The sequence below is a fragment of the Acyrthosiphon pisum genome, chromosome A1 (assembly GCF_005508785.2).
Source record: "Acyrthosiphon pisum isolate AL4f chromosome A1, pea_aphid_22Mar2018_4r6ur, whole genome shotgun sequence".
NCBI lineage: Eukaryota > Metazoa > Arthropoda > Insecta > Hemiptera > Aphididae > Acyrthosiphon > Acyrthosiphon pisum.
In genome coordinates, this window is record NC_042494.1 from 1,954,667 (window position 1) to 1,980,020 (window position 25,354).

Consider the following 25,354-nt stretch of genomic DNA (forward strand, 5'->3'; position numbering starts at 1 on the left):
TACATATTTATTTACCATATTATTATGTACACTTGTTGACACGAGTGCGGCGGCGGAGGCTTGCGTAATAACGCTGTACATCCGAACCGGCACAGTTGTCGCAGCGGACGGCGGCGGCGGAGGGGTGTGAAAAATCAGCCCTCGGGAAATTCAACAAGTGCGCGGGGGGTCGCAACGGTCATGCGCGCGGGTGGGTGCGTGCCTCGTGGATGAACGCGGCGGCGGCGGCGGTCGGTGCGATCCTCTCACGGTGTCCACGTCGTCGCGGACCTTAGTCGCAGTCGTCGTCGTCATCGTCGCCGCCGTCGTCGTCCTCGCCGCCATCATCGCCGTCGCCGCCAACGCCGCCAACGCCGCCGCCACAGCAACCGTATCGCCGTCGCACGCGATTATACGCCGTCGAATGATGTTGACGACGGGGTGGGCGGTGTCCGCGTGGCTGTTGCTGCAGTTGTTGCAGCCGCCGCTCGCCGTGCAGGCCGCCGCGGGATTCGTCGAGTACAAGGTGGGCGTGCTAATGACCACCAAACTGGACTCGCCGTTCGACCTGGAAAGGTGCGGGCCGGCCGTCGACCTGGCCCTGGACATGGTCAACAAGAAGTTCCTGGCCCACCACAGGGTACGCCTGAAGAAAGTCGAGAGCAGGTAAAACCGTCGCAGTGTATAAAAATAAACTATGTAAATATATTTTGGGGGTAGATATTGTGTTGCAACAAGGTGTATGTACTTATATGGCCGATAATAGGTATACTCGGCAGTTATAAATACAGTTTCGCGGGATGAAATCACGCCTGTTCGAGATGGTAAAAAGATCTTATAACCTTCGGGGTCAACTCTTAAGCACCGCTCGCCTTTGAATTTTTTCCAAATTTCCAAATTCAAACTCTGCAGCAGGACGATTCTCCTGTACCTTTATATGTGCATAACGTAACCGTTATATGGACGCTTTATTAGTATTCGGACGAAAGTCGTTTGTTGTAGGTTTATGTATACTATATATAAATTATACACACACTCGCCATCTATTTATCACATACGCATATGTTGTTGACGATCTTCGTTTGAAATGTCTCCACGTGTACGTGATAAACCTGCGGTATAATAGAAATAAAATGCTAGACAGACAGAAATAAATGCGCGTTGCGTCGGAATGTAGTTTTTTTTGGTAAAGTTCTCGTATTATTGTTTGCACCAGCTCATTGGTGAAATAGCCGAAGAGACATCGCGGAAGCTCAAACATAAAAAATTGGATCGTTTATGCTACGTAATACGTACCATGCAACCCCACTGTTGAAAAACTCCAGAAATTATGCCCCCGTATATAGGTATAGGTTCCAGCCAGTATCTACGGAGGAGGAGGTCAAGGGGATCAATCTCACCCGTAGACTGTATAGTGTATAATGTATATAATATGTAAAAGTTTTCGGAGTCCTAACTTAAGGCCTCTAACTTTAAGGGCAGGGGTACTGGGTAAAATCATATTCCCCCGCCCCAATACAAAAACTTAAATACGTCACTGGTACCAACACTTATATACCACCGTGTTGGAGATATACCGGTACAATAATAATGTACCACTGTCGCTTCTCACTTAAAATATTGTCGTATAATATACAACGTTGACCCTCTCTCGAGATTTCCTTCCGGTAGACGAGAAAACCGAGGCCGTGACTTTGACCCTTTTCCGTCTCAGAACGCGTCATATACGCCGTTTGTACTGCAGCAATCGAACAGTTTTCCAGGTAAAAAACTCTAAGACAACGTCTCGTTTAAAAAAATCATTACACTTGTGTTAGGTAGGTACCTGAAACGCGGTTGTAGTGGTAGAACGTTGTTTTAAGTGTTACTTACTGTGCGAGACACCGTCAAACGGGTTTGATTTGTATGCTAATAAGTTATGAATTTACGATAATAAACAGGTACCTACTATCATGCCCTGCTATGGATGTGCAGTACGTGAGATATATGTAAAACAAAAAATATCGTTTAAACTATTTAAAGTGAGTTTTTCTGTTTGTTTTTGTTTTACAACTATTCGACTAGTACGGCAGTAATGTGGACACGAGGAGACCTTCATCACAGTAGACAGTGCGTGAGATAATATTTATAAAATATATTATTTTATTTAATTTTGCATTATTTTATTATATTTCACTTTACTATCAAAATAATTCCCGGTATTATTTAGAACCTAATATGCTTTCAGAAAACCTAGAACTCAATAACATTAAAAAACATTTATAAATAATACATAATATTATAATATTATTATACACATACATAAAAAGAAACATAATGAGTTTTTATCGTTTAAAAAATATATGAATACATTTTTGTTAATACAGTTTAGTCTTAATAGAAATATGTGTAGGAGGTTCAATTTTGTTACAACACCCATTATACATTAATGTTACGAATAACCCTAGAAAAAACAACAATTGGTGCTAAATTATAATAACTTTGAACTTTTCAGCTAGACTATAATTTAATTGAATTGTATATATCAATATATATTGATGATTGGAAACTTTTATATATATATATATATTGAGTTACAAATTAAAAACAAATAATTAAAACCGAAAACAAAACTCAAGTAAATTTGAAACTATTAATGGAATTTCGTATTATAATGTTCTTTCATTATTTATTTCAATTTTACACATATTTTTATTGCAAAAATAAAATATTATAATATGTGCAGTAGGTATATAATATTATGTTATGTATAAATATAATTTGTATTTAGTTACTTTATATTTTATGAATGCAAACTATCTTTAGATTTAGTATACAATACATATTATATTATTACACATCATTCATTGTGTTAGATATAAAAAAAAATATCGAAGAAAATATATAATGGTAGGCATTAAGAATAATTTTAATTGTTGACAACAATACACATATAATGATATATTATAATATGTCAAGAATATTGTGGCATTCGTTTTTAACATTAACACTTTTCATTTCGTAATAAAATTGGCTTCGTTCGGAATCTTTATTCAGGTAGCAACGCCTATTCAAATTCAGTATATTTTGATAAATGTATTAGTTTTACAATAATATGTGTTTTTAAAATAAGGTGAATAGACAGATACAAACATTTGGAGCCGTAGAAATGCTTAAATTTTAAACATTTGAGGGGGCTTAGACAATAATTGGGTCTAGTTGGTATTTTGGAAAGTCAATAGTCAAATATTCCTTGTACTTTTCAAAATGTACCTATTTTTCGTTATTTTATTGAAATTCGAAAACAAATATTACTCTAGAGACTTTTATATTTATGTTAACATTTTCTGGATGATTTAATTTTCAAAATAAGATGTTGACGCTTTTTGGTTCTGTTTATAGAAATTTGAAATTTGAAATTGTTTGTAAATCCAACATTATTTTAATTATCATATTCTATATCATACTATAGGGGTTTCAAAATATTAATACTAATTTTAAGCTTTTTATGGGCATTTCAAATTCTCTATTTTTTTATTAAGCTTTAAACTGTTGATAAAATTGTACCAAAAAAAATGCTTAGTAATTAAAAACAAGATTCTTTATTATAAGTTTTAGTTCTAGACTTCTAGTAATTTAAAAATGTTCAAAATACCAGAAAACAATTATTTTTTATATGCGTATGAAGTTTTAATTTTGACAAAGTTTGACAAAATCACAAAATGTTAAATCTTTTGATCCAATTCTTTGAAAATTCGCATGCATCTCGAATAATCTATGAGAAATTTAACTTGGTAGTTGATACGAATAGTATAATTATTAATTTTCTAAACGTATGCGCCGTAAAACATATTTCTTGATATATCAATAATAATCTTTGTGTGTAAATTAAAATAAATGGTTTATTTTATGTGCAAAAAAACAATATTGATTATTTCGGAAAAATGTTTCCTTGTACCTATGTGATGTCCAGTAAATAATAATATATCTATTATTCATAACTTCATGGAAAGGCCCGATACCAAAAACTACCAGATCCAAGGACAAGTAAAATTCTCAGAACCCCAAAAAACCTTTGTACCAAAATAGAACACACTTTGTGTAAATTATTCTGTCCGTGTGCTAATGCAATTTATTTTTAATAGAAATTCCTTTAAATAAGTTTTTTAGATTGTTTTGGTATAAATCGGTTGCAGCGAGAATATAATATCATAATAATAAAGATAATCATTTTTACTTATAAAATATTAGCACATTAAGTTGAGTCTGACGTTTAATAATTGCACCAAGAGGACCAGTTTTAAATTAACAGAAAACAAAAAAATAAGCACATATTACACCTACCTAACTTTGACTCAGATAATTGGCTGCAGCGCTAGGCCGGGGATGTAGTTATGAATTATGATGAAGTCCAACCTAAACAAAATTATTATCAAAATAAAATTCCGTGTACTGTATAGACGCATCACGTCCACCCTGGGATGTTGTTTGGAAACGCATTAGATAAACACTATAGGTACGCCAATGTTAAGACAATATTCACAAGTGTTGTGTACAGAGTGTAAGTGAAGACCTTAAATATAAATACATCATCGACGCATTAAAATCAACCAGAAACTTACTTTTCTTCACTATTATATTTGCAGAAGCGAGGCTGTAACAAAAACAGGTGTCTCTGTTTGTAGTCTCTAAAGTAGGTGACGACAATATTCTGTTGAATGAATTCAAAATTAAAATCAAGTCAATAGATACATCATATAATATCATTTACAATTTAATATTATTTGCTATACTGTACTGAGTGTCTGAGTAAAAGTTAAAAATAAATACAACATCGAAGCATTACAGTCAACTCGAAACTGTTCTTGACTATATTTTTGGTTGTAGCCACAAGGCCGTTGCAAAAACAGGGGAGGTGGTGAGAAGGTATCTTTCTATTTGCACTTTTGCAGTCGTCTCGATAAAATATGAAAATTCTGTTGAATGAATTCGAAATTAAAATCAACGTATACCATTTACAATTCAATATTATTTTTAACATTTGTATAATGTGTTGATCCAAAATATAATGAGGTACGTGCCGGACGATGGCGGAGATTAGACGATTTATTATAATAATATATTAATATGATTGGATTAAAAATATGTATATAGATCAGTATCGTTTGCTCTACGGTAATGAGATACTCATGCGATTTCCCAATATTATAAATTTTTTTTTTGTCCAAGTTAGTTTGAGTAAGGTTAGGTTATCCATTTTCTTTACATTAAAATAGTAATATTTGACCTTTTTCAATCTAAAAATGGCAGTTTTTATAATAACCATAACGACATAATGCAATCTAGCTTTGTATCCAGCCTATGCAAATAATTTGTGAGTACAACAATCTTTTTTGAATTACACGTAGTTACTTACATTATAATTTACGTATATAATTTAAATCATACCCTTTAAAAATGACATTTTTTGATTTTAAATACAATATAATAGTTAGTATCTATTTATAAATAATATAACAAAAAAAAATTATTTTTAACATATAAGATGTATTGTAGTTTGAAGTTAGGTAGATCATTTAGATAGGAGAGAGATAAATGTTATATGTTATTACTTATTATAATTACAGTGCAGTGTATACTTTATTAACATAGTTTAAAAATTTGGCACTTATTATTGCAGTAGTAAAAAAATAGTTTTGCAGTTTTTCCGCAAGGTATGTAAACAATTGACGGAATTACACTAATTTTTATTGTATTTTTTTTAAATCTATAGTTAAAAGCTGATGTTTTGAATAATTTATACTAATATTTTATAAGAACAAAATGTAATATTTAATCAATAAAAACGACTTAAATGTTAGCTTAATATTCATGAAAGCAATTGTGACAACAAAAAAAAGATGAATTCGTGAGGATTTTAACACACACGCACAGCACAAACCACACTTATTATCAGTTTGACGGTTATACGACCAATACTGACAACATTTAATGGTGGATATGCCATACCGAAACGTATTTTCTTGCGAAAAATGTTTCTTTCAAACGAGATTATATTATTATTGTAAAATCAACATTTCTTTCGGTTCATTTTGAGATTATTTGAAGATCGTAAAAATATATTTGATTAATTTATCAGAATATATGTCTATTCGAAATTGCTGTAGTGAAATTAATTTTCCCTCGGTACGTACATGACTGATTTTCGGAAAACTGAATTGATCATGGCGAATCTTAGGTTTTAACTTTAAACTTCGCAGATAATTTTAAATCGAAAAAAGTGGAATTACGGTACCACGCGCAGTCATCGTAGTAATAATACTTAGAAATCTGAGTGTATAGATATCCTAAATAATTATATTCTCCATCTGTTATAGCCTATAGGATATCCTCGTTTTAGGATAGTATAAAATATTGATTAAAGTTTATTAAAACCAATTATATTACCCTCTTGTAGTATCGATTTAGTAGCTATTAATTTCATATTTCATTTCATTTTAGGATAATACTAACCATGGCTAATTAAAACCCACCAAACACTCGCATCATCTTCATGGTAATTTGTCATCCGTTGGTTTTATGAAAAATCTTTATCTGCAAGCATTATAGTACATTAATCATATTATTATTGCAAAGCTTGCAAACTTTATAGTAAAGTTATGATTATTGATTATAACGTTAATACGTTGTATTTGACAAAAAAAACGGTTGAAATTTTTAAACGTTATTATAACGAAAAACAAAAAACAAAAATAATTAAATACCACACAACAAAACATATCGATTAACAAAATATATAATATATAATTAAACAAAACGTAACTTGTAGGAAATTATAAATTGAAAAATAACGAAATATTTAAAATACATTTATTTAAAATTTGTATTATTGGTTTCATAAAAATATTTATTCCGTATTTGGGCCATTCTCTGCATAAGTTATTATTTTTAAATTTAATAGGTACCTAGGGTAATTTTATATATTATTTATTTATATACCAACTTCTCTAAAACATACCATGAGTCATATAAAATTACCATATTAGTATACCAATATCAAATATTAAATATTAATAAAACAATAAATTATAATTTGCTGCTAATATTGCAAATTATGTTGAAAAAAATTACTTACTAGATAATTAGAAAATGTTGGGTAAAATAACGTTTCAATTCTAAATAACGATAAACACAAAAATTGTGTAACGTATTAATTTTAAATAATATAAAACAAAAATATTATTTTCAAACGCGAGCCCTGAAATATTGTGTTTTGGACGTCTTTTTCGGTCGCGGTTATGATTTAATAAAATACCACTTTGTATCGCGATTGTAATATATTACTTTATACCAGCGTAAAACGTGACGTATTTTACCAGTTAAATTGCCTGTTATGTTCGTCTGTAGAGGTGTAATGTGTACATACATTGTCCAAGTGGTGTATTTGTATAAATATTATGTTAGACGGGCAACACAATGTAGATAAGCATCCGTTACACGGCGTTTCAATTATGCAATTTAACAGCACCATCGAGCGAGGTAATTCGCCTTGGTATAATACCCACACGACCTACCTATAATATGATAGCAATATTATCTGTTATGATAATTGATAATACAACATTGCAAAATAATAATAAATATACTGTGACCGAATATTATCTTGAATTAGTAATCACTATAGAACAGTCATTTCGTACCTTATATAAATATACAAACGAGTACAACATCGAACTGGTGAATAAATCATATTTTCTTAAAATAATTATCTAATCATCACAGTAATAATAATATTATATATCCTCCAATAATCAACAATATCCAATCAGAGTTCACTATCGTCTATTTCTTCAATTTAAAATTGTAATATGATGGTTGATAATATATTTTTCAAACGATAAATCATACAGTGCTAAACTGACAGATAATCATAATAATATCTAATAGTAATAATTCATTCTGGTCCACTGTCGTTTGGGCAAATATACTTACGCATTTGATTTAAAACTTAATACAATTATTATTACGGGATTGTCGTTTGATATAAAAAATGTGGTTTTATAATAATAAATTGAACATATTAATTTGAGTTTTTATTTATTATGAACGAAATCTGATGTAGGTACTGCAAATATGTCGATTTGCAATTATTTTGTTGAAAATTATTAGTTTTTTCAAATATTATAATATTACACGAAACTTTCTTATTATAAAATTATTACAGACATTTAAAGTTATAAACTATAATTCTTAGTAATGCCTATGTTAGTTTAATCAAAAATATAAATGTTTACATAAATCTCGTATATGTTATGTATTGTTTCGTATTGTTTAATACAAGCATTGAAAGTTTGAATTTTGAGAAAAGGCATAAGAATCATGAAAATATGCGAATTATTTTGAGTTAGAAATTCATAAAATGTTCAAATTTTATAGCTAAGGATTAAAAATTTAAAACAAGGTTCCACGTAAATAGGTTATATATAAATTAATTTATTCGCAATAATATCATCAAATATACTTAGTAATACCAGAGGGTGACTGACCGTCTTCGCTTAGAATTGTTTTTCTTATACAATGATATCATATCATTGATTTCAAATGTAACACCATCCACTTCAGTGACCCACTTATAACCTACCGTACAGCAGAGCGACACACACTTGCCAACCTTTTTTTAACTATTCATTTCTTGAAATCTCTATATTATTATTTTAACTTCGTTTTAAAAAATATAATAAAACTTGATGGTTGATCTTAAAGAAATCTTACAAAATAAAAAAAAACTAAAGATATTTAATCTTTGAAACATTAATGTTTTTCCGCTTAAGGCCAAGATATGCATTATAGTATGTAAATTATAATTTGAATGAATTTATTATACATCATATTATATTTTAATGAATAAACTAATACTGAATTTCAAACGAGCATTTTCAATTTTTAAACACTTTAATTATTTCAAAAAAGCACTTTTTTATTCTGCATAATATAATGATGAATCTTTTATTCTAGTACCTATTACTGTTATTGTTTATAGTATAATATATTCGACAAACAAAGAGAATTGTGTGGAGTATCGACACATTTATAGTACTTTGGGGATAATTTCACTGTACCTACTTATTTATAGGAGTCATAAAATGGGTAGCCTATTTATTTCATATTACGTTAGTTATCTATAAAATAGTAGTCCCAATTGATAAATATTTAAAATGCAATGAAATATGTTCTTTAAATAAAATAAATATTATGTTAAGCTTCATTCGACGTTAAAATAACTGATTTTATATTTAACACTCAAGGGAATAAAAATAATTTATAACTTATTTTGCTCATGATGAATACAAAATAGTTAGTTTAATATAAAAGTTGTTTGTATGTTTTTTAAAAAAAATATTGAATTAGAATAATATCTTACATTTAGGTCAAATTAAATAGAATGTCTTAAATTTTTTTATATTTTTTGTTGATATAACATTCAGTATCAAACGTAACTTTGAAACTGCTTTGCAGTAAGTATAACATTAAACCTAATAACAATTATAACATGTAAGTATTGAAATTGAATATCAGCAACATTAATATATATTAAATAGGTTCTGCAACATAAGGAGCTAAGGAGGTATAATGGTACACTATATTATTCTAATCTTAAAACAAGTAATTTTTTATACGTTTGTTATAAATGATAATAGTAAATCGAATTATATTAGTCATTATACCTAAGCATTTAATTATTTAATTTGCGAAATGGCACCTTAAAAGTTAAAACCGTGCCATGACTTATATCACCAGTTTTAGTGTTTTGTTAATATTCGATTAAATATATCAGCTGTAGTCTAAACATGCTGAAAGGTACGATTATCAATGATATCTTTATTAATCATGTATCGTAATCAATTTGTTCATCAAATCCAAAATATTACCACACGTCTTATAAAATAAAACAAATACTGTTTAGTGTATAGGTAAATGTAATAAAACAAATTGTATCAACGTTGGTGCTTATAACTACCTAGTGCGTTTGTTAATGGCGTGTTTTGTCATAATAATTATATTTTGATCAAACAAATAAACGGTGAACGGATGAAACGAACGAAAAGAGATGCGTATACTTCGTTGTATAAAATTACAGGGTGTCCCTCGTGATGCCCATGGCCTCCAATCAACCGTGAACTGAAGGTAACTTATTCATTGATTATAAATCAAATTCGTGTGCTTGTGAAGGCTAATTACTATAATTGACAATTATATATATCTATATACGCGTTACGCGTTTAAATTACCATATTATTACGCTGTTGTACACAATATATGGTCAAAATACTGCAACCACCCTTCTCCGTTTGCCTAGTTAACGCCCACTGATGAAAAGTCCCATCTCAGGACACCTACTGTATTGTGTTTCTAATTAATTAATTTGTACCTATGTCTATTCGTCATTATTATTTGTTGTATTGTTAATTTATGGCTATATAGTCGTCCTTAGTCATTACGAATTTAGGAATTGTGTTACATCGCATTAAAAATACCAAGTACCTAACCTATATTATTATAACAGCGAAAACAATATCCGAATATTATGAAAATATTCACATCAGAAATTAAAGCAGCGGCGTCATTTCAGTTTTTACAAATGTGTTGTTTGTCTAAGTGGTAGCGAGTGGAAGGTGTGTAAAAGTTTTTACCCAGCCTACACACTAACTAAAAAAACCCTTACTCAACATCTAATTTAAACTTATATTTTGATCTTTATATAATAAATGGACATCTTACATTATGATTATTATGCTATTTGTATGAACGCAGGCACAATAAATGGCTTAATTTTTTTCGCAGAAAATACATTGAGCATTAGAGCGCTAAATAGTACCTGTCTCAGTGTAGGCGTCATTTTAGATTTTTAGTTTCCAAACAAATTAAATAAAAATGTAAAATACAATACTAAACACAACCATCATAAAGTCAAGCGATCGAGATGCTTATAAAATCATAATAAGGTAATATCACCACCTTGTCACCACCCTCTCCAAATTATTCCACTCAATGGATAAAAGTAATAATTTAAATGTGTGAATATCAATATACAAAATACTTTGAGTTTTCAAAATCATGTTAATGTAATAATACAACTCCGTTGGCTATATCTAAATATATAAATAGTAAATACAGATATGAAAATAAATACGTCATATTGTATTATTAGGTACACGATCGTTTACGTTCATATATTTTATTATACCGTGTTAAGTCAAGAAAACTACCTACCACATTTATATTGAGACAAACAATTATTTCAGTTTATAGATAAAAAAAAAAGTATAATCAGTATAGGTTATCATTATAACTATAGTAAATTTAACATCATTATATTACAACAAAAATACGATGTATATATATTGCTTCGTTAGCAGTTTCATAAAAAATATGTAATTAGTATTTGATCAATGTATCTAATTAAAATAATATTTGAGAATAATGTGCTAAAAACATGACGTATTGATGTGTTCCAATTGTTTTTTTTATAAAACGAAATGGAAATAATAATTATTGAAAAGTCGAGAGAAAATATAGAGTTGCAAAAAAAAGTCAACATATTCTAAGTATTTAATGCACAATATTGTGTAGCAACTTTTGTATTGAGTTGCTATAATTATAATTATTTATAACTATATTCATATTATTATTATATAATTATTTTCACTGGATATTTAGGAAAATTGATAGGTTAGATTACCTACAGGTTTTCCATTTGATACTGTTAATTAATATTATTTAATTTTTAAAAAAAATAAAACAGTCAAAACTACTATCACGTTTCATTAAAATAATTAGAATATATTTTACTGGTAAAAACCACAGACTATAATATTTGTATAGAATCCATTATATCGACACTTATTAATAATAACGATACGAGAAAAATGTTTTTCAGCGTTATACGCGTTCAGATGAGTTTTATTTTCGGAATCCGAAATGATCTCCACGCAGTAATGTTCGGTCCTTATACTCCTTTATCATAGTGTATTTTAGTTTTGGAATAGTAATAATTGTACTAAAACTTTTGTCTTGAAATAATATTCAGGATAACAACCAGAAAAATGTAATACAGTCTTATTGCAGTGTGTATATTAGTAAAATTATTATTCTAAATTGTATAAGATATATGCAACACAATAACATGACCAGTTTATAATAAAACTCAACAGTCACAATGTATAGCGATGTTCATAATATACATAATAATATTAGGTATATAAAAATATATAATAATATATCGATCACTATATGAATTTCTGCAATGTCCCGTGATCGGTAAATCGGTTGAGTATCTCAAATTGTCAACATCAGATTAACAACTATGTGACTTTACAAGACAAATATATAAAAAAATTAGTTCAACTTTCCGTAGATATTACCTACCTACATGTAGTAGTTTTAGTTTAAACAAATTATAAAATATCCTTAGAAATAGAAGCTGTTATATCACGAAGCTACATTTCCTCTCGGATTCGATTTTCGTTGTATTAAATTCAAAGATTATCTATTAATGTTTAATTTATAAATTAAAATTGAACACATAATATATTACAATGACGAAGACACATAAAACGTACTAGTCAGCAAACAGACTTGACAGAGTTTTTTTTTTATTTGAATCATCAAAAAAATAATTTAAACTAAAACACACGTAATAATAAACACAAAACACTGTTTAATTAAAATATTGGAATTGGGATTCAATCAGGATCGCCAAGAGTGGTTCGCTTCTGCAGTAATTAAATCGCTTAATGGGCGTGGCATTATATTGGTATTATTTATGAAAAGGGGTAAAGTAGGTAACCGTTCTGCTGTACAGGAGGTATCGAGTGTACCTCAATTTGAGTAAATCAACCACTTGGTGACACTCGAATTGCCTCCCAAATTTAGGCAGATGACTTTTTTTTACTCGAATTGCCTCCCATAACATACCTCAATACCTGGATTATTAATTAATATATCGATAGTTATACGTGTATTATCGATTATTATATAATATTATTATTATTTTATTATTCCGTAATGTTCAAAAATATTATTTTTAAGACACAGTATTTTCCAGACCGATTAATTTTTTGAATGCGATAATCTTATCGATCAGTGATTATCATTTAATGATATCACTAGTTCAACACGGTCAGTTTCATTTGCCAAACCATCACGATAAATAACACGTTATTATAGTATACTATCTAAGTACATTTATTTTTTTTATAAAAATGAACGTGACCAGCGAAAAGGGTAAAAACAATTATAATATGTCGGGTTTTAGTTTGGACTAAACTTTTTTGGAGTCAAAAAGACTTAGCTAACGATGGACATGTACAAAAAAAATATGTTCAGCTTATTTGAAAACCAATCAACGTAATAAAATCCAGTTCGAAAAGTATTTGACTATATAATAGAATGATATTTCACCTAAATTATGTTATATATTGATTATCTATTATTTTTACTATTAAATATTACTGTTATTCACTAAAACATTTAGTCAACCTTAATTTACATTAAGCCAGTCAGCATTGACTCAATTTACTAAGTTTATTTAATTCATTAATATTTTTTATAATATAAGGTTATAGGTACGTAAATCGATTAATTATAGCTATCGCAGGCGATTCTAGTACAAGAGGGTCACTATCTAAAATAGGAAGCAATTCGAGTAAATAATATTTTTGAAATCGCGGGAGGCACTTCGGGTAACCTTTTTTAGGCAATTAGTGAGCGCCCAGTCATTTATTCACTATAATGTATGTGCTCAATTTGAATTTGATGGTAAATCTTTCCACTAATAACATATGATGAACCTTGTATTCAATTTTCGAGTTTTTTAATCGAGTGAAAAATGTTTTATCAACATTTAAAAAAAATTCAAAAAGATTCGAAATATTTTGGAATTAATTATGTCATGTATAAAGAAAGCTAATATAAACATTTGATGAAGATTTAACGTATCTACAGTGGTTTTTTTTTTTGAATTGCAAGAAAATAAGAAAATAGATTTTTTAAAACTAATTTTGCGAAAAATGTACTGCTTTACTCTAATTTGTTTTCCAATTATTTTAAAAAATACCTGAAATTTTCAATTTAGACCAATAATATCAAATAGTATCACTTTCCTACCAGAAAAGGTATCCTAGTTGAAAATCATAGTAAGTCATAGTAATAAGTTAATCAGAATATTTTTGCTGATGTAATTATTATATTATTTCATTTTTGCTAATGAGTGGTCTTGTCACCTCTACGTGAGTATAACATTACAAAATGTCCAGTCAATAGTCAACAAAATATTAACCTTCCAGCAGTAAAAGCATCCTTGCATCCTGAGTTTCTGGCAAGCTGATTTCCATTCCGCTTCCTTTGTAGTGTAAACAAGAGAACCGTAATGGTAATAACTAAGAGTACATATTATCTTATTAACGTATACCAGGTATAATATTGAACCCAGCCTAATATATTGGCACTATAAACTATTCAACCCTATACTGAACAAGGATTTACTGAACACTGATCCGTATTTCAATGACATAATATTGTTTATTATATTTAACTGGGTCAAGAGGTGAGTTATAATACAAATATTCAAATCTAAAAGAATAAACATTTTTTTAAATAAAATAAATCAGAGTAACTTACTAAAAAATAATGTTCTCCCAAAATTAATTTCGTCTCAACGGTCAGTGATGAGTAATTATTACCGATAACTAACTACTATTAAAATATGGCCTGTGGTCATTACTATTAGTTATATAAAGTATATAATTTTATTTAATAAATATTCTTTAAATTAAATCTTAATATTTATTATGACTAGTCTTGACATGCCGAAATGAGCGCAATATGGTCTCTATTTCGATCAAATTGTTACTCTATCGGAACATTTTTGTCCATTTAAATCGATTTTATGATAATATTATAAGTAAATTACTTGTTATAAAAAATCATAAAACTGTATTACACAGAAGTACAAAAAATTCATTAACGATTCCAATAAAAAAAAAGTTCAACGTACAAACAATAAGAGTTTGTTCAATAATAAAATAGAATAATAACTCAATTAGGTTGTTGTAACATTTACTTTTTCTGGTTCCAAAGTTTACTGTTTTGTATGTTTTTAGTTTTCTTTTGTGGCACTTTTAATGATTTTATATACAAGTATACGACACACACACACACACACACACAATATATATATATACGAAACAAATACAATAACGTCTTAATTGTAAAAAAACGTATATTGGAAAATGATGTTCGAGGTGACGTGTATCGTACGGTTTACGTATTTACGAAAAAAAATTAGTTTGCTCTCAAAACGAGTACGATTATTATTGTCATAATTTTATAGTTAGGTATTACTTTTATTTTTATTTTTCTATCAAAACTTTACGGTTTACACAATTTCATCGAAAGTCCAGGTGGAATTTACGTTCCATATACTTTTCAATTTTAATGAATACCTAATAATAATGTGAGGCAATATAGTGTTGTACGAATATCAGGACTGCAGTCAACTTGGCAGACTTCATACGTGTAATTTGAGGCTTTTAACTATAAATCTAATATAAACCTCATATATTCCATTACTGGCGTTGTCAAAAGCACTAATGTGCATTGTACACACATAAACGTACGCACTCATGTCTGAGTATAATGAGAAACATCTTAGCAAATCCAAAGTGTGGTCGCTAGGGACATTAAGTTTCTACTGCGTTTCTGTCTTAATGTTTACCAAAAGCTAATAACTTTTGTCGAGTTTTATTATTTATAGCGTTACGATAATCATAATAACAGCAGATTGAAATTGTAAATTGTTTGTTTTCACGGTTATTAGAGGAGATAAATAAATTCTCGCCTAAACAATTAATATTGATATAGGTAGTAGCGGTACCCATAATGATGCAAATCGACATATTGTTTTCAATTATTATTCTAATCGAAACATTTGTATTGACAATATTGTTCGATGAGTAAGTTTACCCACTTATACTCACAGAGAAATTAGTACACGTCTTATTCCTAAACGATTCTTATACAAAAAATAATACATTTTTATTTCAGATTCTGAGTGGAACGATGAATGTATTGATTTTACAGTGTCATGTATTTTTATTTTTATTTTTATTTACGTCTGTGTACACGATAAGTAGTCGAAATAAAGCTTCGATTTTCAATTTCAGTATCTTTTCCGACAGGAAAGTGAATCTAGTCGGTGCATTGATGAGGAGGTAAAAATTCTCAGTAGTTTTCTAAAGCACTGAGAAAAAACAAAGCCCGTTTTGAGCTGCAGTCTACGGACATTTTCAATTTTTTAGTTTTTTTTTTTTATAAATGTCAATACAATTTCATTCGTGTTGTCAAAAAGCTTGATAATTTAATACAAGGCTCCTGTTATATTGTTACAACAGCAGTTAAAAATATTAAAAATATATAGGCACGTTTCTTTTTATAAGTGTTAAATGTTGAAATGTCGACAAAATTTATTAAATTTAAAATTTAAAAACTATTTAGTAGTTAAAAATGTATAGTATTTTATTTTATTTTTATTTTTATTTATTCTTCAAGAAGATAATGGACCCCACTCAACATGTTCGTGTAGAGGCCTATAGTATGTTCTACTTTTATGTCTAACTTAAGGTAAGGGATTAAAAATTTAAAACATGGTTCCACATAAGTAGTTAATACTGTAACCGGCCCCAGGTTGTGAAACGCTGCATTACAGTGACCCACTTGTAACCTACTGTACAGCAGAGTGATACCCACTTACCCACTTTTTATTTTATTATTATCCATTTTGAAAATTACCTGTTAATAATCGTGGGGTACCAATTTTTTTTTTTAAATTAAATTTAAATCCGATTACTAGAATTATTCAATCCCGGCACTTTTTCTTCGAATAAATAATATTATATTGAAAGGTTTATAAGGGTTATAATAACAGCAACAGACCGCAACAATGTAACACACAAACATAATAATGAAATATAAAATTCGTCATAGTTTATCATTCGGGAAATTTCTCGGAATAATGATCATTTTAGGAAACCAAAGCAGTTCAGTTTTGTTCATGCGTGTAGCGTTGTAGACCATAAAGTTTTCCCACAAGATCAGGACACTATTCCTGGAGTGTGTTGTTATCATTGTCTCTTTGCACGTGACAACAAAATCATGTTTCGTAGTTACTTCGTGATTCTGAAACAGTATATTTGAGATTAATATTACAACATTTTGACCTCTTGAGGGATTTGAAATTTAGACTATTGTCTGAAATCTATTGTTACTTAAAATAATATTGTTCAGATGTTGTAATATATAATATTATGTATTATGTCTTATATGTGTACTTATAACTTATTTCATATTATGTTATGTATATTTTCTAAATATTAGAAAAACAAATGCACATCGGGTAAGAGTAAAAGTTCCTCGCATCTGAATCGTTGACCCGCAATTTATTCGAAAGCATTTATCAGGTAAATTATATCTCATCGAGTATCTCGAGTAATTAGATTTGAGTATTAAATTGTAGATAATTACGAATCTCCATATTCTCCACGGAGCATAGATCCCGTGAATAGACTTACTATTTCCTCCTAAAAAAGTACTAAAAAAAAGTTATAATAATAAAACTTGAAACAAATTATTATTAAACTAGACACACATGAACGTGAACATTGAAGCAAACTTTATACGTAAGTACCCTGATAGAAATTTTGTAATCATAATACAATATGATAATACGTTATAATTATAAAATTTCTATTTGTGTAATTCTAAATATTCGTGTTGGTACACGATTGAGCACGAAAAATAATGTGGCCATCGTTTTAATTGTTCGAAAATGATTTACGGTTATCATATTGTACTCTAAAATCAAAATTGTATGAATACATTTTTTCTTATTTATGTGTAGCTTTTCCATTTTATTTCGCTTAAGTATGAGTGTATGACATTTCTATTAAAATCTTTCTACACTTCATGCAACTTTTAGAGCACTTTTTAGGTACTCTAAAATATGGTTTATAGAAAAAATATACATTGTTGTTAAATGAATGCTATTTTTCAACAAAAATAAATGTTATAATATGTAAAGTTGTTCATATTTCCGCTGTGCATGGTCGTATATGTTTTTAACTACTTTTAACTTTCATTTTCTATAATAGTTTGAAGTAAGGTCAGACTGTTCATCACATTGCATCACATTTGGTATATAGTGTAATTAATATCATAAAGGTGTAAATCGTTATACAAAAAATAATTATATTATTTTATTTTAATTATATTATATTATTAATATCACTATATTAAAACAAATTAAGTTAGGTACCTACTATATAAATAAATCTAAATATTATATAAGAACAGCCATTGTGAAAAAAAAACTGAAAAATTTGAATGGTAAATGGTAATTTATTATTCATGATAAATAATAAAGTAATAACCATAACCTGTGAAATTGAAACTTTTAAGATCAAATAAATAAAAGTAGGTAATTGCTCTACACTCTACAGAATGTGTCGAGTGTTCTTCGTCTTTGAGTAAGTTACTGTAATGTACAATGTGTTAAATTTAAATTCAATTATAAAATATCATTAAATACGAAAAATAATTCTGAACAGGGTCTGTCAATATACAGTATTAAACATATTTCGTTATATATATATATATTTTTTTTTGATATTGCTATGCATAGGTACAAAAGAAAAGCTGGTAAGTAGACGTTGCTCTGCTGTACAGAAGGTTACAAGTGGGTCACTGTATAATGGATTGTATTAAATTTGAATTCAATGATATCATATCATTGTATACGAAAAACGATTCTGAGCGGAGATGGTTTGTCAGTAGACTGATATGCTGGATATTTTATATTGTTATTATATTTTATTATAACCTGTAAGTTGAATTCATATTATAAACTACAACAAAATAATCTTTATTTTTATTCGTTTCTATGGTGATAAACAAAGCTTTAGTAATTAAAATCCCATTTTTAGCGGTTTTTTGTAATTTGTCGGTGGTTTTTCCCGTGGCATTAAATAACTGTTGAAGAATCGAAAAATTACCTCTCTAAAGTATCATCTTGGTCCAATTTGCTAAAAGATAAGATACTATATGTTGAAATCGAAGAACTCCTTCTGGTAGAAATTTTGTATACAGGATAAAAAAAAAATAAAAAAAAAAATAAACATCATTGTAAAACCACTAGATCTTTCACTCCGCTCAGAATCTAAAAATTATTTAGTTTACTATTAGTATGACGCTATATGTTATCAAACAGTTATTTTAATAATAATATTAACATTTTCTCAAATATTCGTATTTTATTTTAGTTTATCCCGATTATTTTAAAAAGTACTGAGAGTTTACTATTTTGAACTTCCAAAAGTATCAACTAGATGAAATTTTCTACAAGGAACATCCATCAATGTTGATGATCACAGAATTTTTTTACAAGAAAAAGTGTGCACTCTTCAGACCTAAAAATGAAATAAAAATAAATAAAAACACACATCAATACATCATTGTAAAATCAATACATTCATCGCTACGATCAGAATCTAAAATATATATATATTTATTTATATGTATCACTATTTCTATGAAACAAACAATTTGGTGTTTTTGATAAACTGTGAAAACAATAAATGGTTTTGATCGAAATCTGCTTATTGTTTTTTTGCAAAATTAAATGTAAATTTTTTATTTAATTCCATATTCCCCCTATTTTACAATACATAAAACGATTTTTGCTCACACTTGACAATTCAAACGAGTGCTATTCTTGAACTCTAGTTAGAAAGCATTATAATATATTAAAACGGGAGACGGAGTGGCCGAGCGGATAAGGCGTTGGTTGCGACACACGCCAGCGCCGGTTCGAATCCGGCTGCGGGTGGCATTTTTCTTCGGGCAAGTCACGGTGTCCGGAGATAAGTGCCGCCATCCCCCGGCGGGGGGCATGGCAGATACCTATGGATGTCCACTAAAAAACCTGCCAAACCAAAACATACGTGTTTACTAACCTACAATTCCTCCCCTATAAACAAAAACAAACAGCTAATGGCCATAGTTGCCGGGTTTCATGATCAATAAAAAAAAAATATATTAAAAGATAAATTTTAGACTTATTGATCAAGAGCTATGCGATCGTATTACATACATATTAATCCAACAATTCTGCATCATAATAATATATAAGTTAAATTATTCAATAAACTATGGTTACACAAATGCTTATTGATATGACTAGTAGCCAGTAAATGGGTGAAATCTTGAAGTGCAAAATAATTTATTCACGAAAATCGAAACCATAACATAATCGTTTGTTTATACATAAGTCTTAAAACTCATTTAAGGGATTCGATACAATCATAGGTACTCCCTTATTATATCGTTAAATAATATTAAGTACCTACCTATTTACATAAGTATGTTCATTAGAAAATAGGGTGACATAACTTTATTGAAAAAACAGTGTGATGATAATTCTGTAATCATAATACCTGATATAATATTATTTGGTTATTTTTGTACCCAGATAATGTGATAACGTTGACAATGCGTCAAAATATTATATAGGTAGCAGGAGAAACGTGAAATGGTTGTTAAATGTACTTAATGAAATATAATTTGAGGGAAAAAATATTTTTATCTTATAATTAAATTATGTTAAATGCATTATTTCTTTATTTTATAAGCTTTCAAATGTTATAATGTCGGCATATCTGGGGAGCTAAAATGATAACTCTACCCTACCACAAAAACGTCTGGGGGCAAGTGTATTTTTGTTTTCTCAACAGTTCGTTTTCTAAATTATTATTATGGTTTTCATAAAAACCGGTTTAGTTAACAAGGAAATAACATAAGCTAAAATCTGTGTAATGTAATGGCGTCAAGATTTAAATTATATTTGTTAGACATTTTAATTTTATTAAATCTCACGGTACGAGACAGAATAATAAATTATGTCTCTTGAATTTACAACTCATCAGTTAACAGTAATTTATTCACAGTCATCTCATTTTAGAAGGGAAAAAATCAGATAGTATTAGTATATTAAACTATTTTATGAAAACGAACTTTATGTTTAATATATATATCAAGTTAACTGACATCAAGTTATAATTAAATTATATTTGTAACAGTAAATTAAATATTCACAGATAAGGTTTATATATGTTATACTTCTTATTACGTTCACCTCGGTAACTAGAATAATGTTATATTGGTACCTCCAATATACCAAGCAGTGGTAAATTTAATCGTTTAATTCAAAAATTGGTTTTTAGTGAACTGGGCGATTATTAATTTTCGTATTTTTGGCTCATAAAATTAATATTAAAACAGTTTGTGCATAACTGCATAAGAAATTAATATTATATTATAACAATGTAGGTATTAATTTATTTATCGTATGGCAACAACAATGTATTATAAATTATAATGTGGACTTTAAAACTATATAAAAGTATTACTAAAATCACCGTAAAATTTTAACCACTTTTAGATTATTGCATTCGATGTTGTTAAAATATTATTAATTTTAATTATCATTTACACAATCAAATTTTATGGTCTATGGATACGTAAAATATGTTATAACTTATAATATAACATTAGGTACGTATTATGAAGTAAAATTATGTTGCCTAAAGACGCTATTCATACTCAAAACAGTTAATTGAAATATTTAGATTTTTCAAATAAATCAGGGATGACTATGAGTAATGTATCGTGTTTTTTTTTTTTTTTTAATAAATAAATATAATAATGTTCAGTATGTAAAATTAAAATAAGTAAGTAAATTTGATGCGTGATTACAAAAAAAAAACTGGACGACGGCGACGGCGACGTAATGAAAAAGGGTGTCCAGTGACACTAATTAAGTTTGGTTGAGTTAGATTATGTATATAATATGTATACATAATCAATATGTATTAAGATATATAATATATATATTTATATTTATTGTTATGTTTAATTGTTTAGGAGGTCGTGTAACCAATTTAATTTTAAGCAAAGAGGAGAATTATCCGCTGGAAGAGTAATAGAAGTAATATTAGATTTTAGTAGATTTGGGTGATCGATGTATACTGTTAGAGTAAAATATTTAATAGTGAATATAAACAAGTACAGATAGAGTAGCAATAATTTTAAGGTAATTGTTAAGAGGAAAGTTGTCGCTGGCGTACCACGGAGCTTTAGTTGATACTTGATAAAAGTTAGTTAGTTGATTGGAAGGATTGAACAAATTTAAGTATGAAGTTTATCGATCTCCAAATTTTGGATGCTGCAAGTCATTGCAAGATGAATTAGTTTATAAAGAAGAATTTTATTTTTAACAGATTACAGGGACGAAATTAAAAAAAAAACATTTTGAGATTAACGGAAATAATGCATTAAGTTACGGATTTTTCTTTTGATGGATATTTAATAGGTAGTTTTAATGTGGTAGTCCAAGTTAGTCGTTTATCGAGATGAATGCTAACTAATATTTGACGAAGTTTCTTATAGGGATAATGTATTGTGTAATTGAATATTATTAATTATTATAAGGTGATGTGTGATAATCTATTTGTATAAATGAATTTAACTGAGTTTAAAGGACTATTTATATAAGAACATGTGTAATGTTGATATCTGGGTCAAAAGAACACTTAAACAGGTGTCATCTGGAAAAGTGGTTTTTATTTGTGTGGTTGGAATTGGGTATATCAGTAGTATACAAATGACTGTATAATAATGTTGGGGCAAAAATGCTACCATGAGAAACGACTGCTTTTAAAGGACATGTAGCGGATAGTTCATCCACGCAACATACTTGAAAATTAAAGGAAATAGTTAAGAGTTAGGAATAAAAGAGAGAGAAAGAGCAAGATTTTGTAGAACCTTGAGCTAAATCAAGGAAACAGCTGTAAAAAAGTACTATTTTTTTTTTTTTTTAGAGGCAATATTATCTACACTTCTGAACTCTGAAGTACTTACTGAAGCGCTGAATAATTATTTCTAATACCAAACTAAGTATTTGGAATTATGTTTATAACTCTAGTAATTGAATAAATTATTTTGAGCATAACAGTTTAATTTTTTTAGGATATTTTTTTTTAATTTAAAAATAATTTTTATAAGGTTTTACCAAAAACTAACTTTTATTAATGGCCATGGTTATTAATATTAATTTTATATTGACTATATAATGTTTTTAAGAAAAAATACTCTTGAGTCTTGAAATTAAATTCTTATATTTATTAAGAATATTTTCTTGTGCTAAAATAAGCACATGGTTATGCTTATATCAAGCTGTTACTCTGTCAGTACTTTTTTGTCCATTCGAATCTCATATAGTGTGAGTGCATTATAATATAATAATATTTTAAGTAAATGATTGGTTATAAAAATTAAAAATCATATTATTATATCTTTATTACGCAGAAATTAAATTAATTCATAAACGTGTCCAATAAAAAAAAATTATAACGTAGGTAAAATCAATAAGGTTTTGTTCAATACTAAAATATAATAATAAATCAATTAGATTGTAATTATATGATTTACTGTTTCTGGTTTAAAAGTTTACGGTGTTTTGTATGTTTTTAGTTTTCTTTTGTGACATTTTTAATTATTTATATATTGGTGTGCCACACACACACCCGTACACACACACTCATGAAACAATTATTAACTTAATTATAATAAAACTTATCAAATTATAATAAATTGGGAAAGGATTATTGACGTATAGTGTATTTTATCAATTGACGTAGGTATTCGAAAGAAAAATTATATTTGTTTTCTAAACGTGTATGATTTATTATCATTATTTTACATTTATTATTATTTTTTTTTTTAATATGTATTTTACACAATTTCGTAGGAGTTCGTATTTATGTCGTATTTTTTATATGTATGTCAAATATCAATAAAGTTATATTTGTTTGGCCAAAAGCGTCAAAATCTAATACAATGCTCCTGATATATTGCTTGAATCACAGTTTAAAAATATAAAAATACATAGGCACAATTTATTTTATAAGCATTTAAAGTTCAATTTTTGACAAAATGTATAAAATGTTCAACTTTTATAGCTAAGGATTGGAAATTTAAAATAAGGATCCACGTAAATAGGTTATAATATTTAAATTATTTTATTCGCAATAATATCATCAAATATACTTTGTAGTTTGTAATATCATAGGCTAATTGACCGTCTTCGCTCAGAATCGTTTTTCTTGTACAATGATGAATTATCATTGAATAGATGAATTCAAAATTAACTCTATCCTCTACAGTGAACCACTTGTAACCTACTGTGCAGCAGAGTGACACCCAATTGCCCGCCTTTTTTTGGTAATCGTTTTATAATAAGATTTGTTATTTAAGTTTTGGTGCTACAGTTATGCGTATTAAATCTCAGGTGATGTGATCGTGGAGTAAATTTGAGTAGAAAGTGACCCATGCAGGGAAAATTCGGGATGAAAACATATGTGAACTTTCATACACCTGATACTCGATAAGTTGTGTGGATGAGGAGTCTACCAGCAGTTTTCTAGATCGATAGAATATAAATTTGTCTAGGAATTTATAGTAATGTTCAAAATAAAATCCGTATAATACAATTTTTTTTAATAATACTTTTGACTTATAAACTACGAAAAAAAGTAACTGGTCATATGATTGTTATTTTTAGAGGGTAAATTGTTAACCTATAACTATACTATATTCTTATAGGTAGGTATATCAATCGATTTATGTATAATATTGTTTTAAACAGGTATAAAACTTTAATCGTTTATAATAACAATTTCAACATACCTACAATATGGATTAATCTACTTGCCATAATATAAATATTATAATATCCAGTCTCTAAAAATATGTTCTCTTGTTCAAACATATATTGGTAGGTAGGTACACGCTGATTATACAATAATGAACGTTTAATGAATTTTCACGACAGAACGCTTAAATTAATACGCTAAGCCGTCGAGGAAACTACTATACGTATTATGCACAGAGGCACATCGTGCACGTACATTTATCCGAACTTCAAAGATTTAGCATATTATTAATATATTATTTGATCAAAAAAGTTTTATAATAATAATTTGTATACAGTACTACCTAATGGTAAACAAATAGTTATATACATATCATATACCTATACCGGGTGATTCTTTTATCATTGAACACTCATTATTTCAAAAAGTGTACATTTTTTTACATAGTTTCAAGTTCCTTATAAAACAACGTTTTTCTTAAAAAATTATATTTTTAAATATTTTTTATCCATATAATTTTTTAAGTTTTTTACATTTTTTGATTGACAATATTGGGTTTTAATTTTATATTCCAA

The 25,354-nt window shown here is 28.3% G+C and overlaps 1 protein-coding gene across 2 annotated transcripts in view; it reads left to right on the forward strand.

Moving 5' to 3' along the window:
* The first annotated feature begins 250 nt into the window (after positions 1-250).
* LOC100167260 (atrial natriuretic peptide receptor 1) overlaps positions 251-25,354 on the forward strand; it is a 72,480-nt gene continuing 47,376 nt past the window's right edge. The window contains exon 1 of one of the 2 annotated variants that reach the window (XM_001943438.5): positions 251-645. In XM_001943438.5, coding sequence (XP_001943473.2) covers positions 404-645 — 242 coding nt within the window. In that variant the 5' untranslated portion in view covers positions 251-403. Of the gene's footprint in view, positions 646-9,843; positions 10,144-25,354 lie in introns of those variants that run through there. The other variant, XM_016805327.2, reaches the window with a different exon arrangement.